Source organism: Salmo salar, chromosome ssa11 (genome assembly GCF_905237065.1).
Source record: "Salmo salar chromosome ssa11, Ssal_v3.1, whole genome shotgun sequence".
NCBI classification, from domain to species: Eukaryota; Metazoa; Chordata; class Actinopteri; order Salmoniformes; family Salmonidae; genus Salmo; species Salmo salar.
The window spans coordinates 90,082,682-90,109,712 of NC_059452.1; the positions used below are offsets into that span (position 1 = coordinate 90,082,682).

The 27,031-nt window shown below is 41.1% G+C and overlaps 2 protein-coding genes across 11 annotated transcripts in view; both read left to right on the top strand.

The window, feature by feature from the left end:
• Positions 1 to 454: 454 nt before the first annotated feature.
• On the top strand, positions 455 to 9,003 carry LOC106563482 (seipin). Of its 9 annotated transcripts, XM_014129101.2 has the most exons (12): positions 459 to 652; positions 912 to 954; positions 1,239 to 1,813; positions 2,069 to 2,150; positions 2,303 to 2,446; positions 2,975 to 3,109; positions 3,551 to 3,648; positions 3,834 to 3,969; positions 4,109 to 4,181; positions 4,263 to 4,343; positions 6,846 to 6,914; positions 7,054 to 9,003. In XM_014129101.2, the coding sequence occupies exons 3-12, from the start codon at positions 1,605 to 1,607 to the stop codon at positions 7,236 to 7,238; spliced, it is 1,212 nt and encodes a 403-aa protein (XP_013984576.1). In that variant the 5' UTR covers positions 459 to 652; positions 912 to 954; positions 1,239 to 1,604; the 3' UTR covers positions 7,239 to 9,003. The 9 variants fall into 9 exon arrangements, with proteins under 9 accessions (XP_013984578.1, XP_013984576.1, XP_013984584.1 ...); XM_014129103.2 differs by lacking the exon at positions 912 to 954 and having other exon boundaries at positions 455 to 652; XM_014129104.2 differs by having other exon boundaries at positions 472 to 954.
• A 1,969-nt stretch (positions 9,004 to 10,972) lies between these two features.
• Positions 10,973 to 27,031, top strand: part of nxf1 (nuclear RNA export factor 1) — a 29,686-nt gene continuing 13,627 nt past the window's right edge. The window contains exons 1-10 of one of the 2 annotated variants that reach the window (XR_001319250.2): positions 10,973 to 11,198; positions 22,569 to 22,794; positions 22,899 to 23,043; positions 23,144 to 23,227; positions 25,069 to 25,173; positions 25,521 to 25,601; positions 25,836 to 25,905; positions 26,021 to 26,109; positions 26,198 to 26,305; positions 26,515 to 26,624. Coding sequence is in view for 1 of the 2 variants with exons in the window: in NM_001173738.1 (NP_001167209.1) it covers positions 11,165 to 11,198; positions 22,569 to 22,794; positions 22,899 to 23,043; positions 23,144 to 23,227; positions 25,069 to 25,173; positions 25,521 to 25,601; positions 25,836 to 25,905; positions 26,021 to 26,109; positions 26,198 to 26,305; positions 26,515 to 26,624 (1,052 nt within the window). In the remaining variant the exon portion in view is untranslated. 2 annotated transcript variants of the gene reach the window in all.

Here is a 27,031-nt window from a genome sequence, read left to right on the forward strand (position 1 = left end):
CATTGCTGCCCATCACTTGCCCCCTCTCGTCTCCACTCTCTCTCCCTTCCCCCATCATGCCCTCTAATGTTACAGTCTCTCGCTCTCTTCTCTCTCTCCAGACATCTTGATTAAACTGGAGAGAATAGAATAAGTGAAAAAAGACAATGACATGATAATGACATGGATAAAATCTCTTATCATAATGGGTATTTCAGCTGAATAATTTTCAGTAATTATGAACAACTTAATAATCATTTATTTCCACACTCGGAAGCTTTGAGATTGTAGCATAGGCTATGGTTTTGAACACATAATTTTCCCTTTTCTAATCTATGCTATCTATCTTATTTGAAATGTGTACACCAATCCCCATAGATAAAACCTTTCATGGTTACAGATGGAGGTTTGACATCATGTTCTCAACGTCAACCTCTATGCGCACCCTTTACTTATGAACGCGTTGCTTTGCTCTTGAAGTTTGTCCTGTTGTCCGTATCGTAGTTGCAGTTTTTCGTATAGTTTTTTCCTTTTAGGAAGTAGCTAGCTAGCTGGAGTAAATATAATTGTGTATGTCCATAAATATTGTAAGATTTTTTCAATTTTAATGATCACAATTACGTGCATGTTAATTGTTAATGTATAGTGCTGCAGATTTACTATAGACGAAAAGGTGAGTATGAGGAGTGTTGCAATTTTGAATGCATTCTAGCCAAGCACTTGCAACACTTGTCTTGGGCGAGTTAGCCAGTTGTTAGCATGTAGCTAGCTAGTCAGCTAACGTTAGCGTGCTACCTTTGCAGGTGTTTTACTATAAAGGTAGTTATGTAAACTGAATCTCAGCTAAAATGACATTCTGTTGAAATACATGTGTAACTAGCAATGGCATTCTTCGTAATTTTGAAATGTTCTTGTCATCCTCAATGTTTTAGCTAGCTAGCAGCAGATGAGCCTTCTATTAACGTTATTATAAAGGTAAATTGGCTCTGGCCAGCAGCATAGCTAACCCCCCTGTAAGGAGTCTGTACAGTTTTCTTTCTTTCATTTATAGATTAAGTCCTTGAAGCTTTTACAGATTACTCTGACATGCGTATCTCTAATTGTTCTCTTACGTTTGTTGGCAGTAAAGAAAAAACTCGTATAACTCATTGTTTGAGACACTAGAAATAGTTTCTTGTGAGTGATGTAGATTTGAATGGTGCCTTTGTATTCAGTATTCATCTGCATTAGTCTCAATGCTTTTCTCTTCTATTTTACAGCTTGCTACAGAAATATTAAAGGCCCAGTCAACAGCTCATTATCAGATATGACTTGCAGTAGACAAAGAAAACGTTAATTAGCTAAGTAATTAATGTCATATTAAGGGGATGTGACAAATATATATATATATATATATATATATATTATTCCACAAGGGGTTTTCTTCAGGATGAGCAGGCCAATGTTGGAATTGTTAAGTGGGCTTCCTCCAATTAACAGGGAGGCATAGCCCTCAAAAGAAAAGCACATTTTTTCCAAGGAAGCAGAGATAGAGGGGCATTGGCAGGAGCCACAGGAATAGGGCAGTGAGATTTCAGGGAGTGGTGTGGAACTTCAGGACCAGAGTCAGTGCTGGGTCAGTCACCATGGGTGGTGTAACGGGACCAGTTTTCCTGTGGCTGCAGGATGTGTTAGGGGTAACTCTCCTCAGAGCCCGCAGGACTCTACTGCAGGCTGCAATCCTCTCCTGCGTTCTAGTGCTGCTGGTCTGGGTGGCCATCTTCCTCTATGGCAGCTTCTACTACTCCTATATGCCCACCGTCAGCTTTTCTACACCAGTGCACTACCACTACAGGTACCGAGAGACATCATTGAAAGTTTGTTTTGTGCCTTTTTGTCTTCAAACTGAAGTTAAATCCACTCTTTACTCGCCTTTCACTCACATTTTGAATGGTTTAAAAAAATATATATATAATTGCTTTTGCATGAGCATTTAGCTGCACTTAACAAAATACTCATGCTGTTGCACCTGATTTTTGTTTTGAGCTATTAGTACCATGACAAGGTAAAAAGTGGAGGCCCATAACATGTCACACTCTGTTTGTTCTAGTACCGATTGTGATGCCTCCAATTCAGTCCTCTGCTCTTTCCCCATGGCTAACATCTCGCTGCTAAAGAATGGCAAAGACCAGGTATGCTCTTCACATATTAACCATTCTTTTCCTCACCCCCTCTATCCTGAGCTAGATGCTAATATAATTTCAATATGCAAAGAAATTATCGCTCTAGGCAGATATGCTCACTGTCTCTCTTACAGTATTCTATCCCTCATTGTCTTTCCTAGGTTATGATTTATGGTCAGCCATATCGAATCTCTTTAGAGTTGGAAATGCCTGAGTCGCCAGTCAACGAACATCTTGGCATGTTCATGATTAAGATGTCTTGCTACACAAAGGACGGCCAGACAGTTGCAGCTGTGGCGCGCTCTGTGAGTGATAAAGTGCTATGTTGATTCTGTTTGGCATCCTACTACACCAATTTCTCTTCTGAGCCTCTCCAAACATTTCAGTGCCAGTTTGTGCCATGTGGCACATAACTGGATTCTCGACATAGCTCACTGTAATATATCTACTGCTGTGCATACCATTCTTAGTATATCGTTTTGGTACATATACACATAGATTGCATTTGGATTACTGATAGTGTTATTTGGGTTGTTAACTGGATTCGTTCTGATGTTTAAGATTTCTTGTTTCTAGTTTTTGATTATTATTTGTGTACGTGTTTGACATTTTGGCTGCACTGTTAGGAGCTAGTAACACAAGCATTTCCCTGCACCCGCTAGTACGTCTGCTAAACTGTGTACACGACCAATACACTTTGATTTTATTCGTTGAGTTTCCTCCAACATAACATTTCCTTTATTACTTCACAATGTTGGAATTAAACATGGACATTTTTGTTATTTGATGATTGTGTGGCCCTCTGACGGTGACTGATTTATTTTCTCTACCAGGCTATGCTGCACTACCGATCTGGTCTCCTCCAGACATTGAATACTCTACTGTTCTCTCCTCTCCTGCTGACTGGGATGACGGAGCAGAAGCAGCTCATTGAGGTTGAGCTCTTCTCAGACTACAAGGCCAATTCTGTAAGAGCTATTTGTGGTTGCCTGTACTTATCAAATCCATTTTCCTCTCCCACAGAGCTTGCACTTAGTTCCTGTCACGCTCTCTGCACTGGGCCTTCTCAATGAGTCAGATTGTCGTGATCTTGTGATCATCATTTGCATGTTATCTGAATCATTTCATTTTTATCTGATGTAATTCGATTTACCAAGCATACTTCCCTTTCAGCAGCAGTTGATGTTCATGTGCTTTCAATTAAACGTACTTGGACAGAACTAATTTATTTAGAAGCAGTCCAAACAAATACAACCTGAGTAAAATGTCCTCTTTCAAAGTGAGAGTGAGTTTTAATAATCTTGCAAGCCAGACCACCTAGTCTTGAATTTGTTCAGTTCTGCAAGACTGGCCAAGTCAGACTAGTCTTTTTTAGGTAATAAGGTCCAAATATGTTTCTCTCACTACAGTATCAACCCACTGTTGGTGCGGTCATTGAGATCCAGTCTCGGCGGGTGCAAATCTATTCAGCTCAGCTCAGGATCCATGCTTTCTTCACTGGTATCAGGTATAGACCTCCTCCCGATCGTATCAATTATTTCAGTTTCAAATCCAGATTATTTGATGCCAATAAGCCAAATACATATAATGCCATTCGTTTTCTGACTGTTGTGTATTCCGTTCTTTTGTTTTCAACCTATTCTCCATCCATCCTTCTCTTTCTCCTTTCTCTGAACCCTTTTGTCTTAATAGATACCTCCTGTACAATTTCCCATTGACGTCTGCAGTGATTGGCGTGGCCAGCAACTTTGCCTTCCTCAGTGTCATTGTGCTCTTCGGATACCTACAGTTTATATGGGGGGGACTTTGGCCTCCTGAGCAGGTCAGGGTAAGATGCTGTCTCATTTTCTCCACTGTAATAGGATGTTCCCCATCCATACAGTACATCTAATCTTACATTAAAATATCTGCTTGGAACTGATCCTCAAAACTTAAACTGTGTTTTGTTTGGTTTATCATGTCCGTAGGTTATGATGGGAGACACGACTCGCCTGCAGCGTAGAAGAGAAGATGCTCGGAAGCGCATGTCCTTCTCACAGAGTGAGTTAGTTCTACTCTACAACACGCATCAAACCCATTGTGTAAAACAGACATAACATGGTTCATCTGAATGTGTTTTAGCTCAAATGCCTCAGAAAGATAATGATCGTGTGGCTGAGCAGTTGGAAGAACCTAGACAACAAGCATCAGAAATAAAGAAAGGTGAGGGTATTAGGGTCTTTCTATAAATAATGGGGCCAATGTATGACATTGGGATCGAATTTTCAAAATGGTTTGAAACTAAAATAAAAATGAATTTTATGTAGTTCCACATGTGCTTAGAGGAATAAAAGTGAATATATGGAAATTGGCCCATAACTCCACATACAACAACATAGATATTTAATTTATTATTACATTCTAAAATATGTGAGAATAATGTGGACATTGCCTGACTAAATAGATTGAATGCATGGCGATTTCTTTGGAGCCTATGTGGCTGACGCAGCCACGGGAAGTAGTTTGGGGGTGAGGGGGTTTGCCCAACGCTGCAGACGGCTATATTGGTCCGCTGATACAGGACTATTAAAGGCCCAGCACTACTTTTGTGGAAAAAATATTTTTTTCTAAAATATAGAGAGACATTTATTTTTCCAATTTTCTCAGGGGATGCTACTTTCTGCAGCTATGCGCAGCCACACATTATAAATCCATGAATAGCGGTAGCATTAATCTCACCATTTGAATCTCACCACCGCTGTTTTATAATGAGCAAGTGAACAAAAACAAGGTTCCCTTTTTAATGGAAAGATTTGTATGGAAAGCCAACGTTAGATGTTGTCGTCCTCATAATAACCGCAAGTGGTTTTATCGCAACAAGAGTAGCGCAGCACCCTTCAATTGAAATGGAAACAAATGAAAGTGGTCACATCTCTCACAAAAACTGATCAAAAATGAAATTGCGGATAATTATAAGGAAGCAGGAGAAATTATAAATTGGCTACAGTAATTACAAGGACTTTTCAAGCACCAAATTGAGGAAATGTCTGATGCTCAAGGTAGGCCTTACCAGTACTTGAATCGCTGAGCTCTAAATTCTAGTAAGCTACTTCAAGCCCCTTTTATTGTTTAACATTGCAGGTGTAACATGGAAAACAAAATGTACTTGTCATGTTATTTTATTACCAGATCATGTTGTGAATAAGTCCACTAGCCTATGTCATTTGTTTTCATTATATCCAGAATAAATAATAGGAATAGCGTTGGGTGTTGCTCAATTGTCTATCCTATACAGTTGACCACAGTAGACTCGGTGTCCAATACATACTGTATGAAAACATGAACTCATTATCTTGATGCTTTTTCTGTTAAATCTGAGACCCTGCTGTAAATCAAGCAGACCACAACAGATGATCAACATCAATTCGCTAGGGATATTAAATCCAAAGTGGGTCCAGGCACAACTGTCTTCACCGGCATAATGCATGAGACACCAAAATATTCTGGACATTCCTTGCGAACACCTTTTTTCCAGCACTTGGGCTGTTGTTGTGTCACATGTGCTATCACATCAGCCGTTCATCACTTGACTGTCATTTGAAAAATTCCTTCCTGGATCAGATGATGATGTGTGAAAATGTAATGGTGTAACTAATCAGCTGGACACCAAATATGCATCCAACAAGTATTGTGCATAATTATTGAAGAACCACGTTAATGACAGTATCTATTTAGAAGCAATCGATTTTGCAATCGCATACATCATTTCGGATTTGTGTGTTCATGAAAACTGTTTTCACCCCGTAACATAAGGAGACGAAACGTTACATAGTTACAATGCATTTCTGATATCTCTTTACAAAAACTGTCCAACAGCTAGATCCAGGATTCTTACAGGGTTCAAGTTCAATGTCTAATTTAACTGATTAATGCTTAATATATGATATAACGACAACTTACACTGGCATAAATGCAAGGACAGAAAATGTATCTTTTATGTTACACGATTTTGGACAAATCCGTCAAGACACCAACAATGATAATGTGTATTAAATGTTAAGTTTTAAATCAATTTGTGATTTTTATTGAATATAGTTATGATCCCCCTTATATCTTAATGTAATGACATGAAGATAAAAATGGCAGGCTATTATCAATGACTTATCAACAGCTGTAAAAAGTTGTCCAGTGTAGGAAACTGGTACCCTAGTTTATAGAAAGATCCATGAGAATGTGTGAATTAGTGTATACACAAGATATACACAACAGTATATTAAATCAACTGATCTTGATTTAATTTATACTGACTCTTATCAGTGTGTTAGATTACTAGTTTGGACACACTTTGGGGCTGCAGGTAGCCTAGTGGTTAGAGCGTAGGACTAGTAACCGAAAGATTGCAAGATCGAATCCCCGAGCTGACAAGGTAAAAAAAAATCTGTCGTTCTGCCCCTGAACAAGGCAGTTAACCCACTGTTCCTTGGCTGTCATTGAAAATAAAAATTTGTTCTTAACTGACTTGTCTAGTTAAATAAAGGTAAGATTAAAAAAAAACACTGTGTTGTTGTGGATTTGTAGGCCTACTTCAAGAGTAGTTGTGGATTATGATGACAGGTTATTTTTATGAATTTTACCGTACTGTTTTTTGTTCAGCATAGTTGCTGTTTACATTATATTCTTGCATTCTGTCTCTACTACAGTTGTAACGGCTGTTTGTTTTTGTAGTGGAGCTGGAAACACCAGATGTGATTGGTTCCCTGAACGAGCCCTCTGGTTTGCCAGAGAATCAAACAGGTAAGACTATTTCAGACAAAGATTGTTGACGCGCTGTCTTTTTCCTGAACTACTTGAGTCATTTGTAATAACCTTTCACTGTTATAAAAGTTTCTTTAGTCTAACTCAACCTGTCTCTCTATCTGCCTCCCTGTGTTAGCTCTAGGGTCGTCATCAGATGTGCCCCTGGAGGCTCCTCAGATTAACGAGACCGATGCAAGTCAGGAGGAGCCTGCTGATCCGGAGGATAGAGGTGCAGAAGCGGTCCTGTTAGAGGGACCCCAGGGACCACAGCCAGGGGAATCTACGCTGCGTCAGAGACAGGGACCCTGGATGAGTCTCTGAACCATGGATCATCACTCAGACATTCAAACGCTCACAGGTCCCTCAATGTGCCTTTCACCGACAGGCAAAGAGAGAAAGATTGATGTATGGATTGAAGCAGAAAGATTGACAGACTGACTCCCACAAACACCCTGCACAAATATTCCCTATAGCCTATCATTTTACTTAGCATGTAATTTAATAATAATCATATAATATAATAATATATGCCATTTAGTAGAGGCTTTTATCTAAAGTGACTGGAACGTGGCATGATAGCTATGCTCTTTGATTTTTCAAAGATCAACCAGTGTCAAGGTTATAAGCCTCCTTTAGTTCGGCAAATATTTGTAGGATTAAGCTCAATCCTGACTCTTGCATGTCCTTCAGAGCAATGGAAATAATCACTCCGGTCTTTAAGCACTTATTTAATTCCCTAGCCTGCATCATTGTAGCAGAGACTGTTGTTCAGCCTTTTTGTTTTACGAATGAGTCTTTAAGGAATGTGAGCAGGTACACAAGCATAGTTGAGAATGACTTTTGTGCCTGTGATTGAAGCCTACGGTTACCATAAGAATCAGAGTGCCCTGAGCTGCTGAATGATGACCCTGCAGATTACACTGTTACACATTTAAAGTTTCTCCACAGTTATTCATCTTAAAGGCAAGGAACATGCATTTTGTTTATGCTTCTGTAGAAGGTTATTGTATTATTTTCCTTGAGGAAATATGCCTTTTAGAGCTATTACAGGGACCACCACATGTTGAATTTAATTTAATTGGGCCGAAACAAATATAGCAAGATGTACATTCTATTCCCAAAGGATAGCACTTAAAAGTATTTATTAAAGCACTTGTTTCCAAAGTGGTCCTTAATGTTACTTTGTTTTTAAATTAATATGTATTTTTTCTGTTTTAGATAACTAAATGTTTCAAGGAGCAAAGAAGGATATGTTAAGTTACAATTGGAAGAGTTTTGTTGAAAAGTACTCATATATGAAAAAAGTGTTGTAGAAAATAAACAAGATATGGTCTGTGATATGGTCAAATGTCATTTGTGAGGTTCATTCAAATGTGAATGAGGGCAATGAATGGAAGGTGATTTGACTTAAGTATGATTCAAATGTTATTTGAGAAGATCATGAGAATTGTATCAGTATATGAATGATCAGATATAATTAAGTCAATTCATACAAATTTCAAACTGAAAAAGATATTTGACGCAACTGATGAATGCTCTGGTTGTTCACAACTTTTAGTTTTATTGACTTTGATATCAAATCAGTCATAGTTTTGTTTGGGTCATTACAGTGCATGTGCATTGTGTTTTTCTTTACCTGCAATTGTGTACATGCAACGACTGTCAAGCAATGATTGTTTTTATGTTATTTAAGCTTTACTGCCTGAGTTTAAAAAACGCTGTGCACAAAATATGAATACATTCAATATTTTGTTGGTAATCAGGTAAAAGGTTGTATGCAGATGATAACATCTGAGGTTATTTTCCGGTGAAGTGGTTCTTTAAGAGTTAGTAGTGTCCTAGCAGTAGGTAGTCAGTTTTTCACACTGAACTATAACAATACAGTGACCGTGCTCTGTAACGTCCTGGCTTTTGAAATGTGTTTATGACAGGGTTTTTATTGTGCCCAGTTCACACCAATGTTGGAATAAGCAGCCTCTGACTTACAGTATCACAACAGCCCTATTCTACACTGAACGAAAATGTAGACGCAACATGTGTTGGTCCAATGTTTCATAAGCTGAAATAAAAGATCCCAGAAATGTTATATATGCATAAAAATCTTATTTCTCTAAAATGTTGTGTAGAAATTTGTTTACATCTGTGTTATTGAGCATTTCTCTGTTGCCAAGATAATGCATCCACCTGAGAGGTGTGGCATATCAAGAAGCTGATTAAACAGCATGATCATTACACAGGTGAACCTTGGGCTGGGGTCAATAAAACACCACCCTAAAATGTGCAGTTTTGTCACACAACACAATGCCACAGATGTTTCAAGTTTTTAGGGAGCGTGCAATTGGCATGCTGACTGCAGGAATGTCCACCAGAGATATTGCCAGATAATTTAATGTTAATTTCTCTACCCTGAGCCGCCTCCAATGTCGTTTTAGAGAATTTGGCAGTATGTCTAACTGGCCTCACAACCGCAGACCACATGTATTGCGTCGTGTGGGGGAGCGTTTTGCTGATGTCAACGTTGTGAACAGAGCGCTCCATGGTAGTGATGGGGTTATGGTATGGGCAGGCATATGCTGCGGACAACAAAAACAATTGCATTTTATTGATGGCAATTTGAATGCACAGAAATAATGTGACCAGATCTTGAGGCACATTTTTGGTAAGGTATCTTTGACCAACAGATGCATATCTGTATTCCCAGTCATATGGGCCCAATTAATTTATTTCAATTGACTGATTTCCTCATATGAACTGTAACGCAGTAAAATCTTTTAAATTGTTGCATGTTGCGTTTATATTTTTGTTAAGTATATTTCATGTGTAAAGTTTTGTTTCTCGGCGTACACATCACGGACAAACTGAAATGGTCCACCCACACAGACAGCGCAACAGCGCTTCTTCAACCTCAGGAGGCTGAATAAATTTGGCTTGTCACCTAAAACCCTCACAAACGTTTACAGATGCACAATTGAGAACATCCTGTTGGGCTGTATCACGGCCCTCAACCGCAAGGCTCTCCAGAGGGTGGTGCGGTCTGCACAACGCATCACCGGGGGCAAACTACCTGCCCTCCAGGACACCTACAGCACCTGATGTCACAGGAAGGCCAAAAAGATCATCAAGGACAACAGCCACCTGAGCTACTGCCTGTTCACCCCGCTACCATCCAGAAGGCGAGGTCAGTACAGGTGCATCAAAGCTGGGACCCGAAAGACTGAAAAACAGCTTCTATCTCAAGGCCATCAGACTGTTATACAGCCATCACCAACTCAGAGAGGCATCTGCCTACATACAGACTCAAATCATTGGTCACTTTAATAAATGGATCACTAGTCACTTTAAATAATGCCACTTTAATAATGTTTACATATCTTACATTACTCATCTCGTATGTATATACTGTATTTTATACCATCTATTGCATCTTCCCTATGCCGCTCGGTCATTGCTCATCCATATATTTATATGTACATATTCTTATTTAGATTTGTGTGTATTAGGTAGTTGTTGTGTAATTGTTAGATTACTTGTTAGATATTACTGCACTGTCGGAACTAGAAGCACAAGCATTTCGCTACACTCACATTAACATCTGCTAACCATGTGTATGTGACCAATAACATTTGATTTGATGTAACCTATCGATTGGTCATAATGTAAAACTGTTGACTACTCTTTTCAAAAAATATTTGGCTTTACGATGAACGATGGAGTTGTCAAGAGCACAAACAGATCTGGGACCAGGGTCCGTACTTACAAAGCGTCTCAGAGTAGGGGTGCTGATCTAGGACCAGGTACCCCTTGTCAATTCACTATATTCTAAAATGCCAAACTGATCCTAGGTCAGCATTCATACTCTGGGATGCTTTATTTCAGGTTGATTTGTTGGCCTACTGTGGAACAAATTATTTATTTTTTACTTCACACTGTGAGATCCAACATTAGAGGACCACACACAAACAAATAATACATACATTTAAGAAATATATCATGAAAATGTGTGAGAACTGTTTTTTCACGTTTGAGAAAAAAGTGTCCATGAGGTCATTACCAGAGGGTCGTGAGCAAAGCCAGTTCGAAGCCATTGCACATGCTCAGACGGCGGGGCCGTAAAGCTACATTGCATGTTACGAACAAAGCGAATATCTTTGCTAACTATTCACGGACGTTAAACGCCCATTTGCTGTACATATAGAACTAACAATACCCACTATTATTGGAGTTAAGTGGGTGTTCGGTTCCTGACTATGTCAACAGCCGACGATTCACGTTACTGCAACGGTACGTTGATGTTAGCTAGCTATCGTTAACAAACGTAGCTAACTAGCTGCCTATAAACAACGTTCTTCCTTGCCAGCTATTTTTCTTTCGTAATACGACATGTGTTCTGAATTGGATAACTAGGAGTTGACACTACCTATAAATGATTTAACTTGTCAGCAATATAAAGTAATTAGCTAGCTGTGGTTAAACTTTAGAAGCTAACGTTAGCGCATTGTTTTACTCTGGACCATGGTGCGTGTGCGGGTATATTTTTCTATGACAACACATCTAGTTGGCTAACATCCCCTCTTGTGTTATAGACGTAGGTAACTAGTTACTGTAGTAACATCAACGTTGAGTAATTTCATAACTAGCGCTCTAGCTACATCACAACATTGAAATTTGGCTGAAAACGTGCCTGCGTAGTACAGCGAGAATTGGGCGATTCCACGCCACGAAGGCCCAGAAATAAATTAATTAAGACCTGAGGGATAGGGCTGGAGAAATGTAACCACTCTCAAATTCATAGACAAGGAATGATCAAGCGTGATATCAAATTGACGGTTTTAACCATGTTTTGAGGCGATATAGTGTTTGTTTACATTGAATGTGTTTACAGTAGAGTGACACAAGCTTATGTTTTATTGTGATGGGGTAGGACAGTTGAACTAAGCTATTTTTTACAATTTATTTTACCTTTTATTTAACTAGGCAAGTCGGTTAATAACACATTCTTATTTTCAATGACGGCCTAGGAACAGTGGGTTAACTACCTTGTTCAGGGGCAGAACGACAGATTTTTACCTTGTCAGCTCGGGGATTCGAGCTTGCACATTTTGGTTACTCGTCAAACGCTCTAACCACTAGGCCAACCACTGCCGCCCCAATGGAGCATGTATGTCATATTTTTCAAGATTTACATTTAATTAATTCAGAAGTCCCAAAATGGATGAAGCAACTGCAGATTGCCCCTTTAATAAAACACAATTTTCCCACCACCATGAGAGGGGCTAATGATACAGTACTTCCTGATATTGCATACTATGTTCAGCCAGGAGTAAATAACAGACTGCTGCAACCTAATTGGCTTAACGCAGTGCGCAACATCCAGGAATTGTCTGAAAGTGGTGGTGGAAAATTGTTTTATTAACCCTTTACACACATGGGAATTGGCCTATATGGATAGGACTTAAATTGAAATGTTTCTTACAGAAGAAATATGAAATGAATAACCAATTGAAAGGGAACAGTTTGGAGATGATTCGAAAATTATTAGACCAAAGGTGAGGACACAACAGTTCACCTGACACGACTGAATCCAGACATTCACTGTTGATTTTATGTGTCACAGTTACTGTACTTTTTGCCACATTTGTTGATAGATAAATCTGAAAATATTCTGGATACATTCAGTAACATAAGAATATTCCTGGAAAATGTGGGGTAGTTGCAAGAAAAGACAAAGTGACAAGGGTTTGAGTGAGAGTACTAACTGGTGCCTCCCCCCCCCACACACAATTACAGTTTGCGCAATCCAAAAACGGTCTGTTATAAATCGCAATCTTGGTGTTGTGAAAGCTTATTCATTTGAAAGCTTGTTCTATTGGCACAATGGTTAGCTACAGTTGAAGTCGGAAGTTTACATACACCTTAGCCAAATACATTTAATCTCAGTTTTTCACAATTCCTGACATTTAATCCTATTAAAAATTCCCTGTCTTAGGTCAATTAGGATCACCACTTTATTTTAAGAATGTGAAATGTCAGAATAATAGTAAAGAGTGATTTATTTCAGCTTATTTCTTTCATCGCATTCCCAGTGGGTCAGAAGTGTACATACACTCAATTAGTATTTGGTAGCATTGCCTTTAAATTGTTGAACTTGGGTCAAACATTTCGGGTAGCTTTCCACAAGCTTCCCACTATAAATTGGGTGAATTTTGGCCCATTCCTCCTGACTTAGCTGGTGTAACTGAGTCAGGTTTCTAGGCCTCCTTGCTCTCACACACTTTTTCAGTTCTGCCCACAAATTTTCTATAGGATTGAGGTCAGGGCTTTGATGGCCACTCCAATACCTTGACTTTGTTGTCCTTAAGCCATTTTGCCACAACTTTGGAAGTATGCTTGGGATCATTGTCAATTTGGAAGACCCATTTGCGACCAAGCTTTAACTTCCTGACTGATGTCTTGAGACGTTGCTTCAGTAAATCCACATAATTTTGCTTCCTCATGAGCCATCTATTTTGTGAAGTGCACCACGCCCTCCTGCAGCAAAGCACCCCCACAACATGATGCTGCCACCCCCGTGCTTCACGGTTGGGGTGATGTTATTTGGCTTGCAAGCCTCCCACTTGATCCTCTAAACATAACGATGATCATTATGGCCAAACAGTTTTATTTTTGTTCCATCAGACCAGAGGACATTTCTCCAAAAAAGTACGATCTTTGTCCCCATGTGCAGTTGCAAACCGTAGTCTGGCTTTTTTATGGCGGTTTTGGATCAGTGGCTTCTTCCTTGCTGAGCAGCCTTTCAGGTTATGTCGATGTAGGACTTGTTTTACTGTGGATATAGATACTTTTGTACCTGTTTCCTCCAGCATCTTCACAAGGTCCTTTGCTGTTGTTCTGGGATTGATTTGCACTTTTCGAACCAAAGTGCGTTCATCTCTAGGAGACAGAACGCGTCTCCTTCCTGAGCGGTATGACGGCGGCGTGATCCCATGGTGTTTATACTTGCGTACTGTTGTTTGTACAGATGAACATGGTACCTTCAGGCATTTGGAAATTGATCCCAAGGATGAACCAGACTTGTGGAGGTCTACAATTTTTTTTCGGAGGGCTTGGCTGATTTCTTTTGATTTTCCCATGATGTCAAGCGAAGAGGCACTGAGTTTGAAGGAAGGCCTTGAAATACATCCACAGGTACACCTCCAATTGACACAAATGATGTCAATTAGCCTACCAGAAGCTTCTAAAGCCATGACATAATTTTCTGGAATTTTCCAAGCTGTTTAAAGGCACAGTCAACTTAGTGAATGTAAACTTCTGACCCACTGGAATTGTGATACAGTGAATTATAAGTGAAATGTCTGTAAACAATTGTTGGAAAAATTACTTGTGTCATGCACAAAGTAGATGTCCTAATTAGAGGTCGACCGATTAATCGTAATTGCCGATTAATTAGGGCCGATTTCAAGTTTTCATAATAATTGGTAATCGGTATTTTTGGACCCCGATCATGGCCGATTACATTGCACTCCACGAGGAGACTGCGTTACGCGAGTGCAGCAACAAGCCAAAATAAGTTGCTAGCTAGCATTAAACTTATCTTATAAAAAAACAATCAATCTTAATATAATCACTAGTTAAACTAGTAATATCATCAACCATGTGTAGTTATCTAGCTTGTCCTGCGTTGCATGTAATTGATGCGGTGGCTGTTAATTTCTCATCGAATCACAGCCTACTTTGCCAAACGGGTGATGATTTAACAAGCGCATTTGCGAAAAAATCACTGTCGTTGCACCAATGTGTACCTAACCATAAATATCAATGCCTTTCTTTAAAATCAATACACAGGTGTGTATATATATATATACTGCTCAAAAAAATAAAGGGAACACTTAAACAACACATCCTAGATCTGAATGAAAGAAATAATCTTATTAAATACTTTTTTCTTACATAGTTGAATGTGCTGACAACAAAATCACACAAAAATAATCAATGGAAATCCAATTTATCAACCCATGGAGGTCTGGATTTGGAGTCACACTCAAAATTTAAGTGGAAAACCACACTACAGGCTGATCCAACTTTGATGTAATGTCCTTAAAACAAGTCAAAATGAGGCTCAGTAGTGTGTGTGGCCTCCACGTGCCTGTATGACCTCCCTACAACGCCTGGGCATGCTCCTGATGAGGTGGTGGATGGTCTCCTGAGGGATCTCCTCCCAGACCTGGACTAAAGCATCCGCCAACTCCTGGACAGTCTGTGGTGCAACGTGGTGTTGGTGGATGGAGCGAGACATGATGTCCCAGATGTGCTCAATTGGATTCAGGTCTGGGGAAGTCCATAGCATCAATGCCTTCCTCTTGCAGGAACTGCTGACACACTCCAGCCACATGAGGTCTAGCATTGTCTTGCATTAGGAGGAACCCAGGGCCAACCGCACCAGCATGTGGTCTCACAAGGGGTCTGAGGATCTCATCTCGGTACCTAATGGCAGTCAGGCTACCTCTGGCGAGCACATGGAGGGCTGTGTGGCCCCCCAAAGAAATGCCACCCCACACCATGACTGACCCACCGCCAAACCGGTCATGCTGGAGGATGTTGCAGGCAGCAGAACGTTCTCCACGGCGTCTCCAGACTCTGTCACGTCTGTCACGTGCTCAGTGTGAACCTGCTTTCATCTGTGAAGAGCACAGGGCGCCAGTGGCGAATTTGCCAATCTTGGTGTTCTCTGGCAAATGCCAAACGTCCTGCACGGTGTTGGGCTGTAAGCACAACCCCCACCTGTGGACGTCGGGCCCTCATACCACCCTCATGGAGTCTGTTTCTGACCGTTTGAGCAGACACATGCACATTTGTGGCCTGCTGGAGGTCATTTTGCAGGGCTCTGGCAGTGCTCCTCCTGCTCCTCCTTGCACAAAGGCGGAGGTAGCGGTCCTGCTGCTGGGTTGTTGCCCTCCTACGGCCTCCTCCACGTCTCCAGATGTACTGGCCTGTCTCCTGGTAGCGCCTCCATGCTCTGGACACTACGCTGACAGACACAGCAAACCTTCTTGCCACAGCTCGCATTGATGTGCCATCCTGGATGAGCTGCACTACCTGAGCCACTTGTGTGGGTTGTAGACTCCGTCTCATGCTACCACTAGAGTGAAAGCACCGCCAGCATTCAAAAGTGACCAAAACATCAGCCAGGAAGCATAGGAACTGAGAAGTGGTCTGTGGTCACCACCTGCAGAACCACTCCTTTATTGGGGGTGTCTTGCTAATTGCCTATAATTTCCACCTGTTGTCTATTCCATTTGCACAACAGCATGTGAAATGTATTGCCAATCAGTGTTGCTTCCTAAGTGGACAGATTGATTTCACAGAAGTGTGATTGACTTGGAGTTACATTGTGTTGTTTAAGTGTTCCCTTTATTTTTTTTTGTGTATTTTTAAACCTGCATATTTAGTTAATATTACTTGCTAACATTAATTTCTTTTAACTAAGGAAATTGTGTCACTTCTCTTGCGTTCCGTGCAAGCAGAGTCAGGGTATATGCAGCAGTTTGGGCCGCCTGGCTCATTGCGAACTATGTGAAGACCATTTCTTCCTAACAAAGACCGTAATTAATTTGCCAGAATTGTACTTAATTATGACATAACATTGAAGGTTGAACAAAGTAACAGCAATATTTAGACTTAGGGATGCCACCCTTTAGATAAAATACGGAACGGTTCCGTATTTCACTGAAAGAATCAACGTTTTATTTTCGAAATGATAGTTTCCGGATTTGACCATATTAACCTCTATGGGCTAGGTGGGACGCCTACTCAACAGCCAGTGTAATCCCGTGACGCGTTATTCAAATTCCTCAAAAATGTAAAAACTTCAATTTTTCAAACATATGACTATTTTACACCATTTTAACCTCTATGGGCTAGGCGGGACGAATTCGTCCCACCTACGTAACAGCCACTTGAAGCCTGTGGCGCGATTTTCAAAACCTTAAAAATCCTATTACTTCAATTTCTCAAACATATGACTATTTTACAGCTATTTAAAGACAAGACTCTCGTTAATCTAACCACACTGTCCGATTTCAAAAAGGCTTTACAACGAAAGCAAAACATTAGATTATGTCAGCAGAGTACCCAGCCAGAAATAATCACACCCATTTTTCAAGCTAGCATATAATGTCATATAAACCCAAACCACAGCTGAATGTAGCACCTTTGATGATCTTCATCAGATGACAACCCTAGGACATTATGTTACACAATACATGCATGTTTTGTTCAATCAAGTTCATATTTATATCAAAAACCAGCTTTTTACATTAGCATGTGACTAGCATGTGACTAGCATTCCCACCGAACACTACCGGTGAATTTACTAAATTACTCACGATAAACGTTCACAAAAAGCATAACAATTATTTTAAGAATTATAGATACAGAACTCCTCTATGCACTCGATATGTCCGATTTTAAAATAGCTTTTTGGTGAAAGCACATTTTGCAATATTCTCAGTAGATAGCCCGGCATCACAGGGCTAGCTATTTAGACACCCAGCAAGTTTAGCACTCACCAAAGACAGATTTACTATAAGAAAAATGTTATTACCTTTGCTGTCTTCGTCAGAATGCACTCCCAGGACTTCTACTTCAATAACAAATGTTGGTTTGGTTCAAAATAATCCATACTTATATCCAAATAGCGGCGTTTTGTTCGTGCGTTCAAGACACTATCCGAAAGGGTAAATAAGGGTGACGAGCATGGCGCAATTCGTGACAAAAAATGTCTAAATATTCCATTACCGTACTTCGAAGCATGTCAACCGCTGTTTAAAATCAATTTTTATGCCATTTTTCTCATAAAAAAGCGATAATATTCCGACCGGGAATCTGCGTTTAGGTAAAGAGACGAAAGAAAATAAAGCATGGGGTCGACTCGGGCACGCGCCTAAGCCCATAGTACTCTGATCGGCCACTTGCCAAACGCGATAAAGTGTTTCAGCCAGAGGCTGCCTCGATATCCTTCAGCTTTTTCCCGGGCTCTGAGACCCTATGGGAGCCGTAGGAAGTGTCACGTTATAGCAAAGATCCTCAGTCTTCAATAAAAAGAGCCAAGATGAAACACAACTTGTCAGACAGGCCACTTCCTGCATGGAATCTTCTCAGGTTTTGGCCTGCCATATGAGTTCTGTTATACTCACAGACACCATTCAAACAGTTTTAGAAACTTTAGGGTGTTTTCTATCCAAAGCCAACAATTATATGCATATTCTAGTTACTGGGCAGGAGTAGTAACCAGATTAAATCGGGTACGTTTTTTATCCGGCCGTGTCAATACTGCCCCCTAGCCCTAACAGGTTAATGACCTAAGGCTCGTATTTATGTGTGTTAGTATGTTATAATTAAGTCTATGATTTGATAGAGCAGTCTGACTGAGCGTGGTAGGCAGCAGCAGGCTCGTTAGCATTCATTCAAACAGCACTTTCGTGCATTTGCCAGCAGCTCTTCGCTGTGCTTCAAACATTGATCTGTTTATGACTTCAAGCCTATCAACTCCCGAGATTAGGGTGGTGTAACTGTTCTGAAATGGCTAGCTAGTTAGCGGGGTGCGCACTAATAACGTTTCAATCGGTGACGTCACTAGCTCTGAGACCTTGAAGTAGTTGTTCCCCTTGCTCTGCAAGGGCCGCGGCTTTTGTGGAGCGATGGGTAACGATGCTTCGAGGGTGGCTGTTGTCGATGTGTCCCTGGTTCGAGCCCAGGTAGGGGCGAGGAGAGGGACGGAAGCTATACTGTTACACTGGCAATACTATAGTGCCTATAAGAACATCCAATAGTCAAAGGTATATGAAATACAAATGGTATAGAGAGAAATAGTCCTATAATAAATACAACCTAATACTTCTTACCTGGGAATATTGAAGACTCATGTTAAAAGGAACCACCAGCTTTCATATGTTCTTATGTTCTGGGCAAGGAACTTAAACATTAGCTTTTTTACATGGCACAAATTGCACTTTTACTTTCTTCTCCAACACTTTGTTTTTGCATTATTGAAACCAAATTGAACATGTTTCATTATTTATTTGCGGCTAAATTGATTTTATTGATGTATTATATTAAGTTAAAATAAGTGTTTTTTCAGTATCGCTCTGTCAGACTGCTCTATCAAATCATAGACTTCATTATAACATAATAACACACAGAAATACGAGCCTTAGGTCATTAATATGGTCGAATCCGGAAACTCATCTCGAAAACAAAACGTTATTGCTGTTACATTGCACAACCTTCAATGTTATGTCATAATTACGTAAAATTCTGGCAAAATAGTTCGCAACGAGCGAGGCGGCCCAAACTGTTGCATATACCCTGACTGCGTGCAATGAACGCAAAATTACACAATTTCACCTGGTTAATATTGCCTGCTAACCTGGATTTCTTTTAGCTAAATGTGCAGGTTTAAAAATATATACTTCTGTGTATTGATTTTAAGAAAGGCATTGATGTTTATGGTTAGGTACAGTCGTGCAACGATTATGCTTTTTTCGCAAATGCGCTTTTGTTAAATCATCCCCCGTTTGGCGAAGTTGGCTGTCTTTGTTAGGAAGAAATAGTCTTCACAGTTCGCAACGAGCCAGGCGGCCCAAACTGCTGCATATACCCTGACTCTTTGCAAGAGAAGTGGCACATTTTCCCTAGTTAAAAGAAATTCATGTTAGCAGGCAATATTAACTAAATATGCAGGTTTAAAAATATATATTTATGTATTGATTTTAAGAAAGGCATTGATGTTTATGGTTGGAGCAACGTGTACCTAAGCGATTATATGCAACGCAGGACAGGCTTGATAAACTAGTAATATCATCAACCATGTGTAGTTAACTAGTGATTATGATTGATTGATTTGTTTTTTATAAGATACGTTTAATGCTAGCTAGCAACTTATCTTGGCTTCTTACTGCATTCGCGTAACAGGCAGGCTCCTCATGGAGTGCAACGTAAAGCAGGTGGTTAGAGCGTTGGACTAGTTAACCGAAAGGTTGCAAGATTGAATCCCTGAGCTGACAAGGTAAAAATCTGTCGTTCTGCCCCTGAACAAGGCAGTTAACCCACCGTTCCTAGGCCGTCATTGAAAATAAGAATGTGTTCTTAACTGACTTGCCTAGTTAAAGGTCTAAAAAAAACAATTCAACGGCCAAATCGGCGTCCAAAAATACAGATTTCCGATTGTTATGAAAACTTGAAATCGGCCCTAATTAATCGGCCATTCCGATTAATCGGTCGACCTCTAATGGAAATATGATGTGCACATTTGGACTCGCAGGTGTTTGGCTTGCTTGTATGACATCAAAACAGTATTATAAACCTCAACGTCTCATCTTTCTAAATATATAGTCCTCTTAATTTACAGCATTTCCCTCGTTCAGACAACCAAAATGTTGCAATAGTTACCCAATTAGCAGGAGGAATGGGGGCAAATTCTTGTTTTGCGCAAGGGAATTTTTTTTATGTACAAAAAACAGTCGCTGGGTGACATGAGTGTATTACCGACTGTGCAGATTAGGGTAGTGTACCCTTTAAGCCCACATACCCATTACGCCCCCTTCCATCTTTGAATTACAATAAAAAACAAAATGTTCTGCTGTTTAATGTTTTAACCAATTAATCTGGTTGTTATGGCCATACGTTTTTATTCTAAGCTAATCAGATGTTTTATGTTATTGTTTTATGTTATGTTATTGATCGTTTTTTGTAAGTTCCCACTGGTGGTCAATTTTCAAAGCTACAAAAAAACTTTGGTGTGGAGGCGACCCTCGAACACATTTTCAGATTTTTTTGTACCTTCTCAGATAAGTGATCATACTTTATCATACTTCAAGGGGTCTTAAAATTCAAAATCAAATGGGAAAATTATCCTTGGTTTGACCTTCTTAAAACAATTCCATATACTGTAGCTTAGTAGACCCCCCCCCCCTTCAAAAGTACCAACGAGCCCGCTGCAAGAGTATATTGGTGCTACACATAGGAGTTTTCAAAAAATGTGCATTGTAATTTCAGGAAATGTCCATAATATGTCTGCAGTAATGGTGGAATGATAGTGTTTCATAGTATTACTTACCCGTCAGTGTTGTGATTGGCTGTGATATTTGCCAATTGATTTCCGCTGCCGGAGTGGTATCTGTTAACGGGAAAGCTGTTTTTACTTTGTGGCTGTGTTATCTAGTGGAAATCGGGTCAAACGGCCAATATTAACTGAACCAGAATATTAATGCAACATGTAAAGTGTTGGTCCCATGTTACATGAGCTGAAATAAAAGATCCCAGAAATTTTCCACACACACAAACGCTTCTCAAAAATGCACAAATTTGTTTACATCCCTGTTAGTGAACATTTCTCTTTTGCCAATATCCACCTGACAGGTGTGGCATATCAAGAAGCTGATTAAACAGCATGATCACTATACAGGTGCACCTGTGCACTCTAAAATTGTCACACAACACGATGTCTCAAGTTTTAAGGGAGCGTGCCATTGTCATGCTGACTGCAGGAATGTCCAACAGAGCTGTTGCCAGAGAATTGAATGTTAATTTCTCTACCATAAGCCGTCTCCAACGTTGTTTTAGAGGATTTGGCAGTACGTCTAACCGGCCACAAAACCGTAGACTACGTGTAACCCCGCCAGCCCACGACCTCCACATCTGGCTTCTTCTCCTGCGGGATTGTATGAGACCAGCCACCTGGACATATGATGAAGCTGAGGAGTATTTCTGTCTATAATAAAGCCCTTTTGTGGGGGAAAACTCATTCTGAATGGCTATTCCTGGCTCCCCAGTGTGTGGGCCTATGCCCTTCCAGGACCACCCATGGCTGCGCCCCTGGCCAGTCATGTGAAATCCATAGATTATGGCCTAATTCATTTTTCAATTGACTGATTTCCTTATATGAACTGGAACTCTGTAAAATCGTTAATTGTTGCATGTGGCATTTTTCTATTTTTGTTCAGTATAGAAATCGCTCCGTAATTTCCTGGTTGCTAAAATTCTACACCGTTCGCTCAATTTAAGTTTATGTGAGAGAAAAAAACAATCATTGTACCATCTAAATTGCTGTGAAATATATTTTCAATAACAAAAAATATTGTTTTTGAAGCTGGTGGACCAAAACCGAAAGTAAAATGCTCAAGTGCGAGTCTCTGCCATATTACGGGGAAATGGGATGTGGGGAGGTGAGATTTGTTTTGAATGCTGCCTAGTGCTGTTGCAATTCACCTAGCTTCCACATAGGGGAGAAATTCTGTGTAGCACTTTTTTAAACAATATGTCTAAAATTAAGCAATATCCAAAAGGTACTTTTGAGATATTAGTATTTGTAATGTTGAATACATTTGTGACATTATATTTTCTTAATAAAGCATATCAAACATCCTACCTCCCAATGAAGTTTATATGTGAGAAAAGCAGAACAATCCGAGATACCAAAAATATTTTCGGGCCTTCCTGGTGTGGAATCGCCCAGCTAGCGTTCCTGCCAAACATGCATGATATCAAACGATGATGACAGACCTGGGCCATTACTAGGCTAATAATTGCTGTAGCTTGGTTAAATTCCGTTTTCTGTGAACTCAAAGCTTACTATAGTGACTCTTTGTCCATCAGATCACGATGACCGAGTTGGAGGACAAAAGGTTCGCAACCGTAAAGGCAGAGGGCCTTTCAGGGCCCCTATGTATAGTGACCAGGGGCCAGTAGGACCAAGACCAAGACATCGTGGTAGCCAAAGAGGCGGCGGTGGCCCGGGACCCAGAGCGAGATTCGACGATGAGGATGGAGATGTGGCAATGACGGACAGCAACTCCCAAGATGGATCCTCCCAACACAGATTGTGAGTTTGTCAGGCTGAAGACGGAGAGTATTTCACTGAATGTGTTTTTAGGTTTGATCTTAGAAGTTATCCTTTATCCCCGCTCATGTTTTTTCCCCTGCTAGTAACCCTTATGGAAGGCCAAATCGGCGTGGTGACGACCGCTTTGACCGGGGCCGCAGAGGTGGTGGAGGAGGTCACAGGGGTCGTGGGAATAACAAAGGAGGGGATGGAGGTGGAGGTGGCCGCAAGAACTGGTTCAAGATGTCTGTGAGTCCACGTTGTAAAAATAATAGGGTAGCTTTACAGATTTACTAAACTGTCATTGATTAGCATTGACTAAGTACAATCCAAATTGTGACTCTTGCAGGTCCCCTATGGAAAGAAATACGACAAAGACTGGCTGATAACAGCACTGCAGAATATCTGCTCCATGCCCTTCACCCCAGTACATGTAAGTGACCGCTGCCTAGGGGCTCTTTTTGTTAGTCAATCTAGTCCAGAAATAGACTGAGCAGTGTTTCCCCTTTATGCATTTAGCAGCTGTGCCGCCACTGCAACTAAAAAAAATATACACTGCTCAAAAAAATAAAGGGAACACTTAAACAACACAATGTTACTCCAAGTCAATCATACTTCTGTGAAATCAAACTGTCCACTTAGGAAGCAACACTGATTGACAATACATTTCACATGCTGTTGTGCAAATGGAATAGACAACAGGTGGAAATTATAGGCAATTAGCAAGACACCGCCAATAAAGGAGTGGTTCTGCAGGTGGGGACCACAGACCACTTCTCAGTTCCTATGCTTCCTGGCTGATGTTTTGGTCACTTTTGAATGCTGGCGGTGCTTTCACTCTAGTGGTAGCATGAGACGGAGTCTACAACCCACACAAGTGGCTCAGGTAGTGCAGCTCATCCAGGATGGCACATCAATGCAAGCTGTGGCAAGAAGGTTTGCTGTGTCTGTCAGCGTAGTGTCCAGAGCATAGAGGCGCTACCAGGAGACAGGCCAGTACATCAGGAGACGTGGAGGAGGCCGTAGGAGGGCAACAACCCAGCAGCAGGACCGCTACCTCCGCCTTTGTGCAAGGAGGAGCAGGAGGAGCACTGCCAGAGCCCTGCAAAATGACCTCCAGCAGGCCACAAATGTGCATGTGTCTGCTCAAACGGTCAGAAACAGACTCCATGAGGGTGGTATGAGGGCCCGACGTCCACAGGTGGGGGTTGTGCTTACAGCCCAACACTGTGCAGGACATTTGGCATTTGCCAGAGAACACCAAGATTGGCAAATTCGCCACTGGCGCCCTGTGCTCTTCACAGATGAAAGCAGGTTCACACTGAGCACGTGACAGACGTGACAGAGTCTGGAGATGCCGTGGAGAACGTTCTGCTGCCTGCAACATCCTCCAGCATGACTGGTTTGGCGGTGGGTCAGTCATGGTGTGGGGTGGCATTTCTTTGGGGGGCCGCACAGCCCTCCATGTGCTCGCCAGAGGTAGCCTGACTGCCATTAGGTACCGAGATGAGATCCTCAGACCCCTTGTGAGACCACATGCTGGTGCGGTTGGCCCTGGGTTCCTCCTAATGCAAGACAATGCTAGACCTCATGTGGCTGGAGTGTGTCAGCAGTTCCTGCAAGAGGAAGGCATTGATGCTATGGACTGGCCCGCCCGTTCCCCAGACCTGAATCCAATTGAGCACATCTGGGACATCATGTCTCGCTCCATCCACCAACGCCACGTTGCACCACAGACTGTCCAGGAGTTGGCGGATGCTTTAGTCCAGGTCTGGGAGGAGATCCCTCAGGAGACCATCCGCCACCTCATCAGGAGCATGCCCAGGCGTTGTAGGGAGGTCATACAGGCACGTGGAGGCCACACACACTACTGAGCCTCATTTTGACTTGTTTTAAGGACATTACATCAAAGTTGGATCAGCCTGTAGTGTGGTTTTCCACTTTCATTTTGAGTGTGACTCCAAATCCAGACCTCCATGGGTTGATAAATTGGATTTCCATTGATTATTTTTGTGTGATTTTGTTGTCAGCACATTCAACTATGTAAAGAAAAAAGTATTTAATAAGATTATTTCATTCATTCAGATCTAGGATGTGTTATTTTAGTGTTCCCTATGTTTTTTTTGAGCAGTATATAAAAACATTTTTATTTACCTCTGCCACCACTGCTCAAATAAATTCTAGGGGAAACACTAGACTTAGTTTTATTCCCCTGTCCCCTGAAATAGCTTCATTTTATTGGCATTCTCTTTTTTTCACCTCTGTTTTCCAAAGTACCACGTGGAGGGAAACCGAGCAGAGTTCTTTATTGAGGATTCCACGACTGCGAATGCCTTGTTTAAGGTATCACGGAAGATCACAGACAAAGAGGGCTACAAGGTACTATTTTTTTTTTCCTCTCCACAAAACCGACCTCTGGTGGTTTTATCAATCGGTGTTAAGCGGGATATTTCTGGCAGACTGGACACCAGACATGAACACATTAATAACGCCAGCAGAAGTTTTCGATTAAGCAACAAGGCTGGCGTCAGAGTTAATCGTTTGATGATGGCAATCAATAAGGATGGGACCATCAATAAATAGGACCTTGAGAAGGGGTCACGGTAAAGCTGTGGTTAATTATTAGGGCTTCGGAAAGGGCTTTCAATAGAAATTCAAGGACATAACCATTTCCCCCTGGGGACAGTCATTAAAAAACATGCCATTCACTCCTCCATCTTGTCCAGGTGACTGTACTGATGAATCCCTGTCCTCCACCCTCCTTTCTCCAGTCTGAACTAAAGCCAGCTGATCTGGAGCACCTGAAGGTAAGACAAGGAGACCATCTCTCGAATAGGGGGAGTGATTGTTTTAATATCATTATTGTATTGATATTAGAGCCATCAGCAAGATTATAACTTTTTCTTTCCTTCAACTCTACTTAGTAATGCCTCCTATTCTTTCAAGTACCCGCTAATGATAATAGTGCAACATTCATTATTTAGTTTCCTGTATAGAGAGGTGTATGGGCTAAATGCGTAAAACTGTCTTTCCCTCATTAGCAATGCATGGCTAAACGTTTTGATGGCTCTCAACAAGCCCTGGACTTAAACAACATCCGGATAGACCCAGGTACACGGCAAGAGCAATTAGTTGCGTCAAACGTTTTTCAATGTTGTATTTGCGTTATGTGACATGTATTCTGGTAGTGCCGTCCAACACTCCTATACTTCCCTGATTTTCACAGACCTGGTGTCCCAGAACATTGATGTGACTTTGAACAGAAAGAACTCCATGCGTGCTGTTATTAAGATAATTGAGGAGAATATTCCAGAGGTATGGATGTGGTCGGTCCTTGTAGCTGAATAATGAAAGCATATGGATGCCTTGCTCTCCACTTATCCCTTCTCCTTACCTTCCACAGCTTGTGTGTCTGAACCTTAGCAACAACAAGCTATTTAGGCTGGATGACCTGTCAGAGCTGGTCAATAAGGTTCCCAACCTGAAGACACTCAACCTTTCTCATAACGAGGTGAGGAGACTGGGTCTGGTTGTGGCTCAACGGGACCTAACCCCAGCACTGACCTTTACTGGGACTGCACAAAGTCTCCTCTTACTTTTCAGTTATCCACATAATTCATTTAGTCAATTGACTGGGACTAGGAGTTTTCTCTCTGTGTCCATTCTTGTGAGTAACACCTGCCTGTTTTATTGGATGTTCTTTTCCTGCCATCATTCCAGTTAAAGACAGAGCGCGAGCTGGACAGGATCAAGGGTCTTAAGCTGGTGGAGTTATGGCTGGAGAGGAACCCCCTTTGCGACTATTTCAAGGACCAGGCTTCATACATCAGGTCAGTCTGTGCTCAGGATGGCTGGGTGGGTAATGGTAGGCTGTTGACGGTGTGTTGGGTGGGGGGGTAGTTCATTCTATTCCCTGTATTTCAGGGGATAACTTGAATGTATTCAGGAAAGCCCTACTCTGTGGGATATCACATGTTATTTCTGGATTATATGAGCCAGGAAGGACATGTTTGGTCTGGTACTACTGAATAGCAGCACAACGCTCAACTTCGAAGGAACTGGAGTGACTTGTTGATCACCATGCTAACAGAGAGTCTCACTGAGCCCTCCCACATGACTACAATAACATAGGTGGTGATTAAGTTGTTCAGACTTGACATTATCTGTTCTTGGACAAGAATGTATTGTTCTATGTTGAAATCACACAAATAGCCTACTCGATGCTTGTGGGGAAGCA

Bases quoted from the DNA above. Each gene is read 5' to 3' on its own strand.
- LOC106563482 (XM_014129103.2), top strand. From the start codon at position 1,605: ATGGGTGGTGTAACGGGACCAGTTTTCCTGTGGCTGCAGGATGTGTTA. The intron at 2,447-2,974 runs GTGAGTGATAAA...TTTCTCTACCAG, and splicing joins TTGCAGCTGTGGCGCGCTCT to GCTATGCTGCACTACCGATC. The intron at 6,915-7,053 runs GTAAGACTATTT...TCCCTGTGTTAG, and splicing joins TTTGCCAGAGAATCAAACAG to CTCTAGGGTCGTCATCAGAT.